The 21,262-nt window shown below is 35.9% G+C and overlaps 1 protein-coding gene across 1 annotated transcript in view; it reads right to left on the reverse strand.

The window, feature by feature from the left end:
- Positions 1 to 4,428: 4,428 nt before the first annotated feature.
- LOC149807719 (uncharacterized) overlaps positions 4,429 to 21,262 on the reverse strand; it is a 105,645-nt gene continuing 88,811 nt past the window's right edge. Inside the window, exon 10 of the mRNA XM_089969726.1 lies at positions 4,429 to 6,839. Within this exon, the coding sequence (XP_089825852.1) occupies positions 6,654 to 6,839 (186 nt within the window). The 3' untranslated portion in view covers positions 4,429 to 6,653. The remainder of the gene's footprint in view (positions 6,840 to 21,262) is intronic.

Raw genomic sequence — 21,262 nt, forward strand, 5'->3', positions numbered from 1 at the left:
ATTTGACTTTTCATAAATATTTGAGAATTGATCTGTTGTTCTTTTACTTGCACTGAAATAATATCAAGATGCTGATTTTGGATTCCATCAATGATTTTCTGCAAAAGTAGGTCTGAGGACTTTCCAAAAATGATTTGTGGAACACTTTCACAGTCATATGAGGTATCATGATGAACACTTGCACATAGTTGTAAATGTATATGTAGACTGAACACTTGCACATCATTGTAAATGTATATGCATGTTGAACACTTGCACATAGTTGTACAATGTATATGTATGCTGAACACTTGCACATAGTTGTACAATGCATGTGATGAATATTTCAACACACTTATACAAGGTATATGATGAACACTTGCACATAGTTGTACAATGTATATGTATGCTGAACACTTGCACATAGTTGTACAATGCATGTGATGAATATTTCAACACTTATAAAAGGTATATGATGAACACTTGCACATAGTTGTACAATGTATATGTATGCTGAACACTTGCACATAATTGCACATGGTGTATGCCAAACAACTGCAGTAACTGTTTATACAATACATATGTATGCTGAACACTTGCAAATAGTTGTACAATATATATGTATGCTGAACATGTGCATAGTTGTACAATGTATATGTATGCTGAACACTTGCATAGTTGTACAAGGTATGTGAAAAACACTTGTACATAGTTGTACAATGTATATGTATGCTGAACAATTGCACAATTGTACAAGGTATAGTATGCTGAACACTTACACATAGTTGTACAAGGTGTATGTATGCTGAACACTTGCACATAGTTGAACAAGGTATATGTATGTTAAACACTTGCACATAATTATATGAGGTATATGTATGCTGAACACTTGCACATAGTTGTACAAGGTATATGTATGATAAACACTAGTACTCAGCTGTACAAGGTATATGTACAATGAACACTTCCACATAGTTGTATAAGGTATATGTATAATGAACACTAGTACATAGGTGTACTCGTTATATATGTATGTTGAACAATTGCAGTGATACAAGGTGGTAGATGAACACTTGCACATAGTTATACAAGTTATATGATGAGTACATGTAGTCTTACAAGTCATATGTATGAACACTTGCACATAGATGTACCAAGTATATGTATGCTGAACACTTGCACATAGTTGTACAAGGTATATGTATGCTAAACACTTGCACACAACTGTACAAGGTATATGTACAATGAACACTTGCACATAGTCGTACAAGGTATGTTACAATGAACACTTGTACATAGATGTACTCATTATATATGTATGTTGAACACATGCACAGTGATACAAGGTGGTAGATGAACACTTGTACATAGTTATACAAGTTATATGATGAGCACTTGCAGTCTTACAAGTCATATGTATGAACACTTGCACATAGGTGTACCAGGTATATGTATGCTGAACACCTGCACATAGTTGTACAAGGTATATGTATGCTAAACACTTGCACACAGCTGTACAAGGTATATGTACAATGAACACTTGCACAGTGATACAAGGTGTTAGATGAACACTTGCACATAGTTATACAAGTTATATGATGAGCACTTGCAGTCTTACAAGTCATATGTATAAACACTTGCACATAGGTGTACCAGGCATATGTATGCTGAACACTTCCACACAGCTGTACAAGGTATATGTACAATGAACACTTGCACATAGTTGTACAAGGTATATGTACAATGAACACTTGCACATAGGTGTACAAGGTATATGTATGCTGAACACTTGCAGTGATACAAGGTGTTAGATGAACACTTGTACATAGTTATACAAGTTATATGATGAGCGCTTGCAGTCTTACAAGGCATATGTATGAACACTTGCACATAGTAATACAAGGTACATGTATGCTGAAGCTAGGCCTTAACTGAAAGATCTCTTGCCCCAGGCAAAACTGCAGGAATTTCCTGTGGGCTGTGATGATGTGGATGTGAATATAAACTTCCTGGAGATGTACTGGGACCACCCAGTTGTTAGGCCTGATGACATTCCTGACAGAGGCAGATTGTCTCAATCTTGAATTGCTCTTCCAGAAGAAAACTTGTTCCATGGGAGAAGATTGATATCAGGTATAAAAAATTCCCCCTTTTCAAACTAGGAGGATCCAAGAATAAATTCCTAGACTTACAATTTCTTCACCCTCTCTACTGCACCCTTCCTTACAAGGGTGTACACCCATTACTGTGAAGATACCAGAAGGTACTGGTAGAACCAAATGGGTGTCCTTAAAAGAACTGAAGGGCCAGTGACCTCCTTTATTGTGGAAAGGACAGACACATCATGTGTGAGATCTGACCAACCCTCTGTGACAAGTTACAACCTGGCACATATGGAATGTTGAAAAGACGGAGACTTTACAAGAGAGAGCACAAATCACAAGGGACATCTGCCTTCCTCCATAGGGAAGGAAAGGGGTTAATGGACTTCCTTCTCTGGCTCATCTGGCCACCTTGACAACTTTGATGAAAACACTGAGCACCCAAGAAACATGTAAAAACCACACTGTCTAAAGAAAAGATGGATGATATTTTGATTAATGGAGGTTGATTTCAGGTACAAGGCTTGGATCATGTCGTTTTATTTTAAATCTCCAAATACCAAATGGTGAAGCGAATAATCACCTCAGAATGACAATTAGCACCAGAAAAAGATATAGCAATGCAATAAAAGCAGGTCATGTGTTATTGCAAATAAATGTCCTATATCTTCAAAATATATCATGAATTTGATTACTATGGCAAACTATCAATACTTTTTGAGGTATCCTTGTGTCTGATTGGCTGAGCTTTTTAATACCCTGGAGACCAAATTTTGATAAGATTATATCAACAGTGTCTTAAAGAAGCTTTATAATAATTGGCATGTTGGCATGTGCATTTGTTGTATCTGATCAGCTGAACTCGCTGAATGAAAATTCTTTCAGCTTGTCCCTTTTTATACTTTGCATCCAAATTACTTCAACACACTGCAAATTATTCCTTCAGTCTTGCAAAGATATATTTAAAAATCATTAGGAATAGTCTGGGTTGTTCATAAAAATAATATATATATATATATATATATATATATATATATATATATATATATATGCAGTAGAATCTCACATCTACCTTCATTCCCACTGAATATGTCAGAATTAATGAGTTTTCCAGATTACTGAATCATGCACATTTATATTTTATGTCATCATGCCAGGAGGTCCATAGCTGTACTTGTACTGTATGGTTGAAATTAATGAATACATGTACATCTATTGAATTTTATTTAATTCACTTCATTATATGCACTTGTACATACATCCAAGTTTAAACAATTAACATGAGATGGTACAGACAACCATGTCCTTGTTTTTTATGATGTCCGCAATTGTCGACTTGCCACTGTCTAAAGATGAGTTGGATATAATGTGCCAGCAGATATCTTAAATGAGAGCTTTGGGTTGATCTCATTTGATGCTGGAAAATCATTTTATGCTAGCCAGTATCTAAACTTTTCTTCGGTTGCCTGATGGTGTCACCATAATAACGTAAAACGTATAAAAAAATACAAGCAGATATCTTGCAGTTAAATACATTATGGTAAACTAATGAAATGCAGTTATTTTTATAAGTCAAACTTTACGATTGTTATAGCTACTAATGAAGCTAATAACTGGCACTGCATTTTATTCTGAAATGAAGCCCTATACCATCCAGAGCTTAAATCAGTCAATTTTATTTGTGCAGCCATGAACAAACTATGATTTTTACATACAATTTGTAACAACAATGAGACTTAATGACACTCAATTTATTAACCAAATGTTGTGCCGACTTGATCCAAGTATGACTATTTTGTTATTAACACCCTAATTAGCAAGCACAAAACATGTTGTTTATACAACTGCTGGTTACGATATGGTCATGTTGCTTTTTGTTTTTCCATGCACATCATCAATGTATAACTTTAATGTGCCACTAGAATGTGACCCTCAGAGACTCGTATATTAACACACCTCCAGATTTGCGTAGGTGTATCTATGTTATTCAACTGACAGTGTCTTCATTTATGATTCCTCAAATTTTATTATTTTTGGACAGATTATTTCCAGATTATCAATGCAAATTTTATAGTAAATTTACACTTTGGTTCCCGATTTTGATTTCCAGATCTGAAATGTGAATTTCTGGATCAATGGAGCAAATTAACATTTAGGAATTCTATTTCCATTGAACTATGAATATAACGAAGTTTACAAATAAACAGAGTCTGATTAATGAGGCATATATATATATATATATATATATATATATATATATATATATATATATATAAAATCTTTTATATTCAAAATATGCAAATGTTTACCTTTATCTTCAAAATAAAGCTGGATATGTTACTTTGGATATTAATGTGAATATCAGAGGATGATAGACAATTGAAACAGAAAGCTTGCAAGCTTTGAAGACATTATCAGCTGATGGACCAACACTGTACTACAAGGTAAGCTAATAAAAATACTTTTTAGAAGTTTTTAGTTTATATGGATGACAAATATGATATTGACATAAATCTGCTTTTCAATATATGCATCTATAATAGGTATTCTAATAACGAATCTTTAAAACAGAAGCCATTTTTTAGTTTGGTTTTATTTTCAAATCATTTGGAAGAAATGATTAAATCCTAAAAAATGGATAACAATAATAATATGCAGAAGAAAGTGATGAAGCTAAAAAAAATATGGTACCGGTCTGCAAGATACTGTACTGTTTCTAATTTAGGAATCCAAACCTTATAGATCCCTTATAAATGCATACAACCAAGGGAAAAAGATATGACTGAATTAAATTGGGCTGTTATATAACATTCTAGTCTGAATGAGTCATACAAAGAGAAAGTAAAAGAAAAAGGTCAAATTTCTGACAAAAAAGCACTATGAAGAAAAAATACTTACCTCCATTTTGTGGGCATATCAATTTTCATGACTTTTCTTGAAGTAAATTTCAAAATATATATGTCACATATATATAATACTTAATCTTGTATTACTTACATACTCTGTTTTGTATTAATTATGGACAAATTCCTGATATCTTCACAAAATTAAAGGTAAACAATTACCATATATATTCCCTTATAAGTTGGATCTAACTGCAAAAAAAACCATAACCTCATATGGCATCCCATAATGTGCCAGCAGATCAGGTTCTGTTCTTTGTTCTACTGATTACTCCTAATAAACAGCATAGACCCAGAGCTGCTGGTGCATAATGCAATGGCAGTTCTCGGTCTATGAAGTCTGACTTTAGATCTGACTGATAAGTGAGTATATACGGTAGAAATTTTAGTGGTATAACATAAAACATGCTACTGGCTATTGATTCACTCTCTGATGATCATAATTTCCACCTCATTATCCATTACCTGCCTCGAGACAGGACACCAGGACAATTAAAGGAAGACGATTATTCAAATCTTAATGTATATGACCGCTATAATCAGTATTAAAATACCAAATGTCCCTAACATTTAAGTACCGACAGGAATTGGTGTGTATGTGTTTTGGATATTTAATGTAATTTTCACGATTTTTTTCCCCAGTCATATTACAATGTCTGCAGGTGATACGGAGAGTGTTACGCTCTAAAACAGATAAATATAATGCATAATGTGCTCCTTGGTCTAGTGATTCTATATGGTCTATTGATTATATATGGTACCACTGGAAAAACTTTGGTCTATTGATTCTATATGGTACCACTGGAAAACCTTTGGTCTATTGATTCTATATGGTACCACTGGAAAACCTTTGGTCTATTGATTCTATATGGTACCCTGGAAAAATTTTGTCTAGTGATTCTATATGGTACCACTGGAAAAACTTTGGTCTAGTGATTCTATATGGTACCACTAGAAAAACTTTGGTCTAGTGATTCTAGAAGGTACCACTGGAAAAACTTTGGTCTAGTGATCCTCTATGGTACCACAACTTTAACAATTTTCCAGTCATATTACTACAATGTCTGCAGGTGATACGGACAGTGTTACTCTCTAAAACAGAGATAAATATAATGTATAATGTGCTCTTTGGTCTTTTGATTCTATATGGTACCACTGGAAAAACTTTGGTCTATTGATTCTATATGGTACCACTGGAAAAACTTTTGTCTAATGATTCTATATGGTACAACTGGAAATACTTTGGTCTAGTGATTCTATAAGGTAGCACTGGAAAAACTTTGGTCTAGTGATTCTTTATGGTGGCACTGGAAAAACTTTGGTCTAGTAATTATATATGGTACCACACTGGAAAAACTACCAACCAGAAGGCTGGCTGCTGTCTAAGATCTTTCAAACTATGGTTTAATAACTGAATGTCACTGATTGCCACAAATGCATTTCGTATCACAAGCTTAGAGGGTCAGCGATGTTCTCAAAGTTCCTCAGCAATGTTATTTCTATGATAAATAAAATTCAATACCTGGTTATCCAAGAAAATGATAACCATATATGCTTTCAGCATCACAAGTTTTTGAAGTGGATAAACATAGGAAGCAGTGTTTTTTGTTGTGTTTTTTTCTCTGCTATAATGAAGTCTCTTGCTAATGGTGACATAAATTGGGAATAACTATCGATCCAGAACACTGTTGACCATAGCGTATATCATTGCAGGTGACTCCTGTTGAGCTGTGTGTGGATCTATTACCGCTACATTTCTCATAGTCATCTGTCTCTCAAGTTCCTTGAAACACTTGTCACCAGACAGGATTGTAAATGGCACGTGTTTGGGCAGTAAGACATCCATTTTGCCCACCTGACAATAAATACAATATAGAATCAAATTTTGTTAGAGCAGCCAAGTTTGTTTCTGGCCATTTTTTAAAGTAATTAATGTTAGATGAACCACAGTCTTTTTTCTTATCAATGTAGCAATTATAACCAAGCAGAATGAACCAGAAACAAAAGAACAAATATACTTATAAACAATATCATCATAATTATTTGGTAAATCTCAGGCATATTTTCCTAAATTTAAGACTAGTTTTTGTAAGAAATAAAAAATCTTTTCATACTATTCTGACCTATTCTTAGAAGTATATTCTCGGGTAATGACTGTATCACTGTTACAAGTAAGACACCAAAACAATAATGCATGTTCTTTACCTGGAAATGTCTCCAAGTTGGAAGCAAAATTGTCCATTATAAGACTAAAGTTTAACCCTGAACTGTTCCCATTAATTTTCTGCTGGAACCTCAATATTCCATTGTAATAAATGTCATTGTAATCACAGGTAACTCTAGTCTGAAGCATAATTAATCTGACATAAAAAATGTGTGTATGCAAAGCACTGTTGCATATACCATATGTACATGCTTATACGCCAGGTCCAAATATACACAACAATGACCCTGACCTGCCATCACAAAATACACCAGCAGATCTGGGTTCAGGTTGCTTGTTCTATGGACTAGTCCTAAACCCAGATCCAACACTGCATTATGTGATGGCAGATCAGAGACTGTGTAGTTTGCAATTGGATCCAACTTATAAGCAAGAATATATGATACTTCATGCATTAAACAAATTTGCTGCGGGGAGTTTCTAAGGTTGGGAAAGCATTTAAGCCCATTATTTGGAAAAAATATCTGGGACAAAATGTAAGGTATTCTACTGGATTTAAAATATTCTATACTGGGACTGGGGGTCTTTAACTTATGGATTTTGGACCTTGTTTGGAACCCTGACCCCCCCCCCCCCAATCCATGTGCTATGGTTTAAATTTAAAATTTATATTCATCAGCAAATCTTCTATTATTAAAGGGAAGAGAAAATAATTTATATGTGATGTTGCATGTAACTTCAAGTACCTAATCATCACATTTAGATCTGAACAAATAAGCATTATTTTGATGGTTGCAAGTACTTTGTGTTAGTTTGTTCTGAGCTGTTATATACCCAAGCACTTTTAAAAAGAATTTGTTGCCTAACCTTAACATCAGCCAATTCTGAACTTTGACCTCTAAGATCAATATATTGACACTATGAAGATTTAGTAGTGCATGAAAGAACGAGATTTAAACAATATGTATTGATGATCTGTATTATTATCATTACAATAACCCCAATCCCCGTTATAACATCTCAAATTCACTGATATAATGAGCATCCACAATGGAGCACTTACACACAAACACACACGCACACAAAGAATGCCATATACGATTAGAGATGGTCCTTGCCATAATGAATGTCATGGTATTAGAAACATTTTGTATCAATCCTATATTGTGTCTTCATGATGTACTACTAAGGATGCATCTTTATTTCAACAAGCTAGCAAAAGGCAAGATTGTTTGATGAACATTAAAGGTAAGCGTGAAATAATTTACACAGCAGTAGACACCTAGAGGATCTTGTCAACTACATGCTTAATAGTACTTCCAGTCGGATGGATGGGTTGTACAATTGAAAAGCTTTTGGTATTTTCATATTTCAGTTAAAATATGAACTTGCTTTGCATGTCATCTCTATTAAGCTATTATGAATTTTTTAATTTTTTCTGAAGGTCCAAATTATTTTAGAAATAAATTTTTGTAAGATAATGGCCTGTCGTTGAGGGCCACCATTATCCAGAAGTGGCAGTCTAAGACAGACTTGAATGATTTTTTTAAAAAATTGTTCTTTGTTATTATCTTTAGAGACAGCAAATTTTTAAATTATTTGTGTTCCTTTGAGAATTCTTGTTCAAGCACACTAATGTTATGAATATTAACTTGCTACCTCATGAATCCAGCACTATTAACACATTAACCCCTGGCGACGAGTTTACATGGCAGGAGGTAGTAGCCTACTGCCGAGCTCTGTAGCGTCAAGGTCATGTATGATACACTAAAGTGGGTGGTATTATAGAAAGGTAGACAGATGTAGCTCTACAATGACACCAAATAATTTGGAAGTTCTAGTTGCACTACAAAATACAGAGGGAAAAACCTCATTTTTTGGACCCAAATTTTTTCCACCCAAAATTTGCCCGTGGTCGGAATCTGATTTTGTGTCTGGATTTTAGACTTTTTGGTCTCAGTTCTAAGGCAGAGTATGAACTGCAAACAGACAGATGAACCTTTGCAAAAAGTAGGATAAGATGGGCATTTGAAATAAAGAGTGGTCTTGATACAAAAATAAACGGTCCGTTAAGCAAAAAACCCACACAAAAACAAATCCAACTTTTACCCTTAAGCTCATGCGCAAGCCAATTAGCCAATGAAAAACTATGTTTCAGACACAACTAGGCAGCATTAGGTTATTGGAAAATCACCTGAAAGTTGACGTATTAAGATGTGTTCAGAAATTGCTTTCAAAATGTGTTTCCTATTCGAATTTCAGAGGTTAATGTGTTAAAACGACCGCAACAATTTTTAAAAAATGTCTCATATGGAAAAGGGGCAATAACTCTTGCTCATTACCTGCCCTTGACACGTCTTTAGTTGTTTTAGCTGAGCGAGATACCAATGAGGATGCTCGCATGGTGGGGTGGTAAGGAGAGTTTTTAAGTAATGTGACTGGTTTAGTGTTCTCAAAGAAATACTATTTATTTAAAAATCTGCTTTCTCCTTCAAAAACATTCACTGAACCACATTAATGTTAAGAGAATAGGTAATAGGTGGAGGGAATGCTGCACATCCAACGTCTATAATGGGTATCCGTCTAGGGAATGATGGCTGGAATCCCCATATGAATGATAACCTGTTTTTCTAATAACATAAGCAATATAGCCAAGTATCGCTTGATTTGTGACGACTTCACAAAGATTAAGATAATTACTGAAATCTTCTGAACTATAAAATTTCACTGGTGAATCTAGTGAAGCTTATAGACTGTTGGTTGTTTTAATTGGGTCTAGTGTTCATCTGGGCTGCTGCCACAAGACCTACTAGGTTCACGGTTTGCCTTAAGAAGGTTAACTCTTCATGCCAACCAACAGCATCTACATTTCAGATCGTAATGTCATGTTTGAACACAAGGCTCACAGGGATCACTCTAATCTCATGAGCTGTAATCTTAATGAGGTGACGCAGATCTTGTGAGCCCTGAGTACACCAAGTGTATAACCATTTTTCAAGAAGCAAGGGCTTGAGAAGTGATATCCTGTTTCCCAGCTTTCACTTGGAAAAAAGAGGAGCTTGCGTGTACCATGACTTGTCTCCATATGTTTCAGGTATTGCTCGAGTGCACAAACAGGATTTTGCATGGCCACGGTTTTTGACCTGTCTGTGGAGGAAAGTGAGCAAATAACTCTTTGATTACTGACAGACAGAAACCTATTTTTGGCTACAAGCCTGGTTGTGTCAAGATTACCAGCAAAACATTCGATCCTAAATGAAGATTGGTTGTAGCTCTAACCTTGCATGGTGAAGCTAAAGCTATCTGGAAACATGTTTTGCATGACAGGAGCTTTAGCAAAAAGTGGGCTAAAGGCTTGATATTTATTCAAATTAAGCCTTGTTAAAACCCAGGACAGATTCCATTAAGGAATCAGAGTGAGGGATTTTGGTTGAAAAAAAAAAAATTCTATAAAATCGGATAGATCTTTATAATATCATGTCTATCATGATGCCAGAATGATCAGATATCATGAAGCAGTAGCCTTTGATAGTAATTCTAGCCAACTGATACTCTTTAAAGAGCCATAGAAAAAAGTTGGCCAGCTGAGGGATTGACGCACTCAGAAGAACAATGTAATTGATATGTCACCAGTCCCTGAAAACTTGCCACCTCCCCATGTAAGCCTTTAGAGTGAAGGACCTTCTTGCCCTCGAGACTCTTTCCATAACCAAAGGTTTAAAATGTTTGTCTTGTGAGGCTGTCTGGACAAAAGCCAACCCCTCCCAACTGAGTGACATAGTGTCTATGGCCCAAGCTTCTGGGTCTGGGACTGGAGAGAAAAAAGAGGGCAACTTGTGGGCAGATCCGGGTAATGACTAATTGACAGAGAACATTCCATGTGAAGAACTTGACCTTTTCTGGATAGAGTTTCCACCAAGACAATGAGTCTGCCAGGAATGTGTCTGAATTGGATGATGATATGGAGATTGTTGCACATACAGAAGAAATGCCTAATTAGAACAAACTGATTTGATGATTTTGTGCCCCCGTTTGAGGAGACAGGACACTACCACAAAGTATTTGGGCATGTCAATTTTCGCAGCAGTGAAATGCATTGATGACAGCCTTCATTTCTAAAAGGTTGATGTGTCATGGCCACTCCCCTGACTCCCCCATGCTGCTGATGGCAGGGAAGTCCAGCAACAGGTGGGCACACAAACTGTATATAATGGCATTGGTACATACCATTATTTCTGCTTCAGGTTTCTCCAATGGGATCCCCATGGTCAGCCAATCTGGGTTGCAATACTGATGCAGGAATGATCTCATCTTGGGCTTGAAAAAGACTGTTTGATCAAGGGGACTTGAAAAGGGGCACAACTGGGATTTTAAAAAAGGCAGAGTGTGATCAAATCTGCTACCGCATTGAACAATCCATACAGTTGCCAAGATGATCCTGATTATGTGAACACAAGGAAGCCATACTAGATTCAGGTTGGTGGTAAACTCCATACCCAGATGGACAAAAAGTTGGGATATATGGGGGTTTGACTTACCCAGTTCACTAGAAAACTTAGATGATCTAAAAGTGAGAGAAGATTGTTTCTGCCTTGGAGTAGAATGGAACTTACCATACATTTGTGGAGGATGTTGTCCAGACACACTGCTATCATTGTAGATGAAGTTAATCAGAACAGAGTGATGAATGCAGTCCGTAACCTTGAACTGATAAAGTGTGATGAGGTAATCAAAACGAAGAAATTTCTGTAACATTAGGTGGATAAGGGCATGAAAATATTTGCTGGTCTGATTAAGACTAATGGTATACTGATCTATATATAGGATGAAGAGATGGATTGATCTCACCATTTCCACCTTGAATTTCCACGGTGAAATTAACTGTATAAAGCAACTCAGGTTGATGATCAGCCTCAACTTGCCATTAGCCTTCCAAAATAAGAAACTGTCTTGAATAAAACCCCAGTGCTAGTGGTCTTTGCACAATCTCCACTGCTTATTTTTCAACGAATGACTATCTCCTGTTATAGAAAGGCATCCTTCTCCCAACTGGACAGTACATACATAAAGAGGAGAAACAAGAAATGGGGAGGGGCTTAGATAAATCTAAAGCTTCCCCAAAATGACCTGGATCACCCAATCAATCTGAGGGAATAGGGAGATCCAGTGAGCCAGAAAATGCAGGAGCTAGCCACCCACAGGTACGCAGTCTGCAGGCAGTGGGGTGAGTATGTCTATGTTTATGGTAATAGACTTGAAGGCAGAGAAACTTGGTTTCTTACTTCTTCTGTATGGTAAGTTGCCTCTTAATTTGGATAGACTGTTGTCCCCTGGCATTCGGTTGGGATCTATATTGTTTCGCATCTGATTGAAAAGATCCCTTGTCCCCCGAGTCCACTCAATGTCCCTCCACCCTGGTGGGGACTGATAGTTTTTTAAATACCTGTGGGTGGAGCAGTGGAGTTGGAGGTGTAGTTCCCGAGCTGCCTGCATCAAAACTTCAATTCTTCCGCCAAAAAAAAATAATGACCCAAATGTGGTTGTCTGTAAAGCCAGGGTATGATCAGGATTCAGCGACATGAACCACAGATATGAATCATGATGTATCAGATCAAAGTTGGCCAAAGCTGTCAATGCAATGGCCATGGCATGGTGAGTTGCCCTGTAAACGACTCTAGCGATCCTGGCCTTCACCTCTCAAGCATGCTTATTGCCAGATTTCTCATGGAGTCAGAAAATTACCAATGAGGCTAAATCTAACAGTGAAGATGTAGTGACATCATTCCATACTAGCTCTGACATGGCATGGAATAAATTTCTGTCCGCTCTATAAAACCATGGATAGACATATGAATGACTGCTAGATTTTTATCAAGGGAGAGGAGATCATTACTGAAGGTACTGAGTTTTATACCAGTGAGATGAGAAGAAAGCCTTAGAATTCACCAGTTCTACTCGAAAGCTAGTCATTGATCTTAATTTTAGCCAACTGGGGAAGGAGCTGAAAAGATGTCATAGCTTCCTCCTCACTGAAATCCACCGATGTTTTAACTTTATAGTCTTGAGTAGTGGTAGGGTATGGAGGGCATTCTGAAGTTGCCAACACCCTATAAATTTCCTCAAATGTGGCCTTAAAGCTAAACTTGGTCCAGTATATGGTTGGATGTGAACATGGCTGATTTGGAGGAGCTTCATCACACTGTGTGTTGAGGCCCAATCTGGTTCTGCATGCAACTCTGGATAAGTCATACCAGGTGGCATCAATGACTCCATTCTTTCCTCTTATAAAATGTTACTAACTCTCGTGTGTGGATAGGCAGTGAACATGTGGAAGTCCGGTACTGAAGCTGGTTTGCCTGTATGCTGGAGGTGTAGAAGGCAGTCTGGTTATCACCGGTACCTGCTGCTCAAGGGCCTGGCATGAGGGACAGATTTCTCACTGAAATCTCCATCATTGAAGGGTATGTTGCTGACAGTGTGACTAAATGTAACAAAATGTATGGATCTGCATTAAGATTCCTATAAATTCTGGTTGAGCAGACTGCTTCATCAAAAAGGTCCCAATGCTGAGATGGTTGGTGACTGTGCCAGTACAAACCTTATATGTCCGGACTTACATGCCTGAAGGCCATGCGAGGATTTCCAGGGGGATCTACACCCATTGTACAGCCTAAAATTGGGGGCTGTGTGTGTGTGTGTGTGTTTGTGTGTGGGACGACACTTCCCCAATGAGTCAGAAAAAGTTGCAGAAGCAAGCAAGGGAAACAAAGGCCTGACATCAATAATTGTGTTGTCGTTTCCTGGACCAGGTGACACATCTATCCAAGGATGGACAGTTGTACCATCTCAACATGACCTCCCTTCGCTGCCACTGATGTTACTGTGGCTGACAGTTGCAAGCAATGATATTTAGGACCCAGATCCTCCACAAGACTCGATGATATCAATGCTATTCTATCTTCAACTTATTGTGTCTTTTCTTCCCTTTTGCTGCCTTCTGGATTACAATAGCCCTGACCTCCTTTGTCCATGTATTATGCATGCATAGCATAGACGATGTACACTTAGTACATACAAGAGTCATGTCTGTCTTTCATGGATTTGAACTTTTTGTGCTTCATGCATTAGTTCCACTGAAAAGACATTTTTTTTAAAAAAAAGAGCATAAATTAATAACTCAGCATGTTACTAACTTGCTAATATCATTATCATTACTAACGGAATAAGATGTTTCAGATGTCTTCATGCTTTGAACTTGTGCATTCATGCATTTAGTTGACTTTTCTACTGAAACAACACAAGAAAAGAAGAAAAAAAAAAAAACCATACAATAACAATAGTAGAACATTACTAACTCACTAATACCCTCTCCATTACTAATGGAATAAGCAAAAATAGTCTCACACCAACTCGTAAGCACAACATGAGGTCAACAACAGAGTGGAGTAATGTGGTCTTCAATGGATCAAGTGCATAGAGGTGATAAAGTCACTCAAATTTGGCAGAAATTGTAAAAATAATGTATACGATCTGCAGAATAATACATGTCCAACACAATAAATCCAAAATGTAAGTTGGATGGTCCAATTTTAACACTACAATGACTTGGATTGTTGGATGTAAAATTTATGATCTTATAGGTACAGCTGTGAAGCTAAGAAACTGGTGACATGTGGCAAGAGAAGCTAATGGATAAGAGTTATTTGTCTATATGAGATAGATAAAAAGATGATTTTCCCCTTATAGTAGGGCTGGATTTGCGAGATAGCATGATCCAATTCCTGATATTCGTTTGATTGTGGAATGTATTTGAAGGACAAATCCGTACAATTATCAATACAGAAGGAATAGTTAATACATGTAATGGGTAATACATTAAGAGATACATACATACATACATACATACATACATATATATATATATATATATATATATATATATATATATATATATATATATATATATATACACACACACATACATATATACACAAGGAGTCATTAGAGACTGCATCTTTAATGTTCAAAACTCAGTGAAAAGGCCAAGAATAGTCAACTCAACTATCTAATGCATGTTATTGTAGGTTGACCTTGGCATGAATGCCCCATTGTACTGAATGTGTTTTTAGCTGAAAATGGTTTGTGAACTGCCCAAGCAAAGGAACTGAACCATTTATTGCAAACAAGTTTCCATATAGGGAAAATGAATAAACCATACAGAAAGGTTGTTGTTGTTGTTATAGGGTTTAACGCCATTTTTCAGCACAAGATAGGCTATACATGGCGGCCAGTATAAATGGTGGAGGAAGAACCCTGGAAAACCCAGGGAAGAACCACTGACCCACGAGAAGCTACTGGCAGGCTTTCCCACATACCCATGCTAGCCGAGCCTTCGACTCAAATCCACACAGACAGCGGTGAGATGGCAGTGATCCGGAACGGTAAGCGCTTTAGACCACTTGGGGCCCCCCATACAGAAAGGTAACTCTCTGGCTCATGCTTCAAGGCGAAAAAACCAGGAGAAATGATAACACACTGAATCCTTATTCTGGTCATCACAGACCCTGGACATCATTATTACTGTGAATAAACAATTAAAAACAACCTTGAAATAAAGTCTCATAAAGTCAAATCTAAGCTGAATTGTATTTGTATTGTTCTTGACACTTGGGAATTTTCTGTCTTACCCACTGAGGGGAGCTGGGTAGCTCCATCAGTAGTGTCAGACTAAAGGGTGCCAGTTCAATGCCCACCAAGGCCAGCCATGGTTGCCTGCCTCAGTTGTGTCACTGGTAAGGTATTTAGCTCCCATTTCTTCTGCATGATATAGCCAATAATGTGTTATAAGTATCATTACAACCAATACAAAAAACAAAACTTAACCTTTACGACTCTAAACCATGTAATCGTGAGCCAAGACCAGAGCCAATACATCAGCTGGCTATTTGGTATTAGATGTGTAAATATCATTTCTTTTTTCATATTTTTTACTTGCACAGTATACTGTGAACTGTGTAATGCTTTTACTTTCCATTTCATCTGACATTTATTGCAGAATGAATTTATGAAAGCCAAAAATGTAAAGTTTTGTGCTCAACAATGTTTCAAAATTCAAAACTGTAGTTTCCTGCCACAAGTGTTCACTCCCAATTTATCAATGTGACCTTGGCTTCTGACCTTTCGACTAATCACTTCATATTTAAATGTCCCTTGTTAAACACATGAGAACACTTTTAATAGGCACCATATATCCACTACTATACTGTGACCTGTGTGTGTGTGTGTGTGTGTGTGTGTGTGTATATATATATATATATGTAAAACTGAACCTGTCCATCTGCTGATAATACATAGTAAAATTAGGTCATGTACCCGATGATCAGAAAAATATCCATGCTGTATTCCATGAAGCTTTTCACGTAATCTTTATGGATGCTCTTCAGGTGAAAATATCATTCCTTTACAATATTTTTGTAAACAAAAAATCTGACATCATTATAATATTAATTACAAGGATGCTTTCTATCAAGTTAAATCAAATTCTGTTCAGTGGTTTACAAGAAGGTTATCGATGGAGTTTCTATTTTAAGTAATGGCAGCAATACTGGATGGGGTATCTGCATCCAATGAACAAACACAGGAGGCCTTGATGCCATAATATCTTTTGTAAAATAATGTGCAAATAGGTCAAGTGTCTTTTGAAAAGTTAATAACAATCATGCTTTGAAGACATTATGAGATGATGGACCAATACTGTAAACTCACCTGCCATGTACTAAAAGGTAAGCTAATAAAAATACTTTTTAGAAGTTTTTATTTTATATGGATAACAAATATGATCTTGACATAAATGTTTTTCAATATATGTATCTATAATAGGTATTCTTATATAATAATGAATCTTTAAAACAGAAGCCATTTTTCTAGTTTGGTTTTATTTTCAAATCATTTGGAAGACATGATTAAATCCTAAAAAATGTATATGAATAATAACATGCAGAAAAAAGTGATAAAGCTATAAAAAAAAAGTATGGTGCCAGTCTGCAAGATACTGTACTGTTTCTAATTTAGAATCCAAACCTTATCAATATCTTATAAATGTATACAACCAAGGGAAAAAGATATAACTGAACTAAATTGGGCTCTTATTTAACATTCTAGTCTGAATGAGTCATACAAAGAGAAAGTAAAAGGTCAAATTTCTGTGACAAAAAAGCACAATGGAGAAGAAAAAAACTTATCCCAATTTTGTGGGCATATAAATTTTCACGACTTTCTTCAAGTAAATTTCAAAATATATATGTCACATATATACAATACTTAATCTTGTATTACTTACATACTCTGTTTTGTATTAATTATGGACAAATTCCTGATATCTCCACAAAATTAAAGGTAAACAATTACCATATATATTCCCTTATAAGATAGGTCCAACTGAAAAAAAAAAATAACCACAACCTGATATGGCATCCCATAATGTGCCAGCAGATCAGGTTCTGTTCTTTGTTCTACTGATTACTTTCAATAAACAGCATAGACCCAGAGCTGCTGGTGCATAATGCAATGGCAGTTCTCGGTCTATGAAGTCTGAATTAAAATCTGACTGATAAGTGAGTATATACGGTAGAAATTTTAGTGGTATAACATCAAACATGCTACTAGCTATTAATTTCCACATCAATTATTCAAATTATCCCATACCGGCCTGGAGACAGGTCACCAGTACAATTAAATGAAGAGGATTATTGACTATATGACTGCTATATTCGGTATTAAAATACCAAGTGCCCCGATATTTAAGTATTGACTGGGTTTGGTATGTGTGTCTGTTTTTGGATTTTTAATGTAACTTTAACAATTTTCCAGTCATATCACGACGATGTCTGCAGTGTAATAGTTTAGAGTGGCGTCTAGCATTTGGAGATCATGCCGCAGACATGTAGCATCATATCCCACCCAGTCACATTATCTTGACATCAGGCCAACAAGTCCTAACACTAACCTCGTAATGCTGAGCACCAAGCAAGGCAGCTGCTAGTACCATTTATAAGTCTTTGATAAGGCTCAGCCAAGGTTTGAACCCGTGGCATCTCCCATCAGATGCAGACACTCCAACCAGACAGGAATATTATTGCCATATTTGAATCTGCATGGACAACTGATAAAATGTAATCGTATATATTTAGATCAGAGTAAAAAAAAAGGAAATAAAGGAGCATTTGTGTCACTTCTGAACCATACCTCACCTAAATGCGAGCTAAGTATGCATGTAATTATCACTTGTCCAAGACTGATTCAAAAATCTTTTAATTTAAAAAACTTTGTGAGTTTCCACGAGTACGAGTTAAATCTAAAGTATTTTGAAGAGAAAAAGAGAACAAACGAAAAACAAAAACAAACCCTTTCCTGCTTACAAGCTAAGCTCAAGCCTTGGCAATTTTGTGAAATGAAAATCATAGAAAGATTTGAACTCAGAATAAATTAGTTCAAAGAATATATAAAGAAAGAACAAATATGTTGAAATTTAAAAATACATGTTTAAGATGTATATAGGCAACATGTCAGTTTTGATAACTATACCTATGGTACCACTGGAAGAACTTTGGCCTAGTGATTATATATGGATCCACTGGAAAAACTTAGGTCTAGTGATTTTATATTGTCTAGTATTTCTGTATGGTGCCACTGGAAAAACTACAAACCAGAAGGCTGGCCACTGTCTAAGATCTTTCAAACTATGGTGTTAATAACTGAATGTCACTGATTGCCACAAATGCATTTTGTATCACAAGCTTAGAGGGTCAGTGATGTTCTCAAAGTTCCTCAGCAATGTTATTTCTATGATAAATAAAATTCAATACCTGATTATCCAAGAAAATGATAACCATATATGCTTTTAGCATCACAAGTTTCTGAAATAGATAAAAATAAGCAGCGTTGTTTTTCTTTTTCTTTCTGCTATAATGAAGTCTCTTGCAAATGGGGACATAAATAATGAATAGCTATTGATCCAGAACTCTGTTGACCATAGAGTATATCTTGGCAGGTGACTTCTTTTGAGCTGTGCGTGGCTCTATTATAACAAATTTTCTGTTAGTCATCTGTCTCTCAAGTTCCTTGAAACACATACCACCAGACAGGATTGTAAATGGCACATGTTTGGGCAGTAAGACATCCAATTTGCCCACCTGACAATAAAAACAATATAGAATCAAATTTTGTTATAGCAGCCAAGTTTGTTTCTGACCATTTTGTGTAAGTAATTAATGTTAGACGAATCACAGTCTTTTTTCTTATCAATGTAGCAATTATAACCAAGCAGAATGAACCAGAAACAAAAAAAACCCAAACAAATATACTTATAAACAATATCATCATAATTATTTGGTAAATCTCAGGCATATTTTCCTAAATTTATGACTAATTTTTGTAAGAAATAAAAAATATTTGTATACTATTCTGACATATTCTTAGAAGTATAGTCTCAGGGAATGCTTGCATCATTGCTAAAAGCAACATACCAAACAAATAATGCATTTTTGTTCCCAGACATGTCTTAGTTGGAAGCAAAATTGTCCATTATAAGAGTCAAGTTTACCACTGAACTGTTCCCATTATTTTCTGCTGGAACCTCAATATTCCACTGTAATAAATGTCATTGTAATCACAGGTAACCGTAGTCTGAAGCATAATTAATCCGACATAAAAAATGTGTGTATGCAAATCACTGTTGCATATACCATATGTACATGCTTATACGCCAGGTCCAAATATACACAACAATGACCCTGACCTGCCGTCACAAAATACACCAGCAGATCTGGGTCCATGTTGTTTGTTCAATGGACTAGTCCTAAACCCAGATCCAACACTGCATTATGTGATGGCAGATCGAGTCTGTGCAGTTTGCAATTGGATTCAACTTATAGGTGAGAAGATATGGTACTTCATGCATTAAACAAATTAGCTGCGGGGAGTTTCTAAGGTTGGGAAAGCATTTAAGCCCATTATTTGGAAAGAATATCTGGGACAAAATGTAAAGTATTCTACTGGATTTAAAATATTCTATACTGGGGGTTATTAACCTATGGATTTGGACCTTCTTGGGAACCCTGACCTCTCCCCCAATCCATGTGCTATGGTTTAAATTTAAAATTAATATTCATCAGCAACTCTTCTATTATTAAAGGGAAGAGAAAATAATTTATATGTGATGTTGCATGTAACTTCAAGTACCGAATCATCACATTTAGATCTGAACAAATAAGCATTATTTTGATGGTTGCAAGTACTTTGTGTTAGTTTGTTCTGAGCTGTTATATACCCAAGCACTTTTAAAAAGAATTTGTTGCCTAACCTTAACATCAGCCAATTCTGAACTTTAACCTCTAAGATCAATATATTGACACTATGAAGATTTAGTAGTGCATGAAAGAACGAGATTTATACAATATGTATTGATGATCTGTATTATTATCATTACAATAACCCCAATCCCCGTTATAACATCTCAAATTCACTGATATAATGAGCATCCACAATGGAGCACTTGCACACAAACACACACACACACAAAGAATGCCATATACGATTAGAGATGGTCCTTGCCATAATGAATGTCATGGTATTAGAAACATTTTGTATCAATCCTATATTGTGTCATCATGATGTACTACTAAGGATGCATCTTTATTTCAGCAAGCTAGCAAAAGGCAAGATTGTTTGATGAACATTAAAGGTAAACGTGAAATAATTTACACAACAGTAGACGCCTAGAGGATCTTGTCAACTACATGCTTAATAGTACTTCCAGTCGGATGGATGGGTTGTACAATTGAAAAGCTTTTGGTATTTTCATATTTCAGTTAAAATATGAACTTGCTTTGCATGTCATCTCTATTAAGCTATTATGAATTTTTTAATTTTTTCTGAAGGTCCAAATTATTTTAGAAATAAATTTTTGTAAGATAATGGCCTGTCGTTGAGGGCCACCATTATCCAGAAGTGGCAGTCTAAGACAGACTTGAATGATTTTTTTAAAAAATTGTTCTTTGTTATTATCTTTAGAGACAGCAAATTTTTAAATTATTTGTGTTCCTTTGAGAATTCTT

This window comes from Sinohyriopsis cumingii, chromosome 1 (genome assembly GCF_028554795.1).
Source record: "Sinohyriopsis cumingii isolate HCF-2022 chromosome 1, ASM2855479v2, whole genome shotgun sequence".
Lineage (NCBI taxonomy): Eukaryota > Metazoa > Mollusca > Bivalvia > Unionida > Unionidae > Sinohyriopsis > Sinohyriopsis cumingii.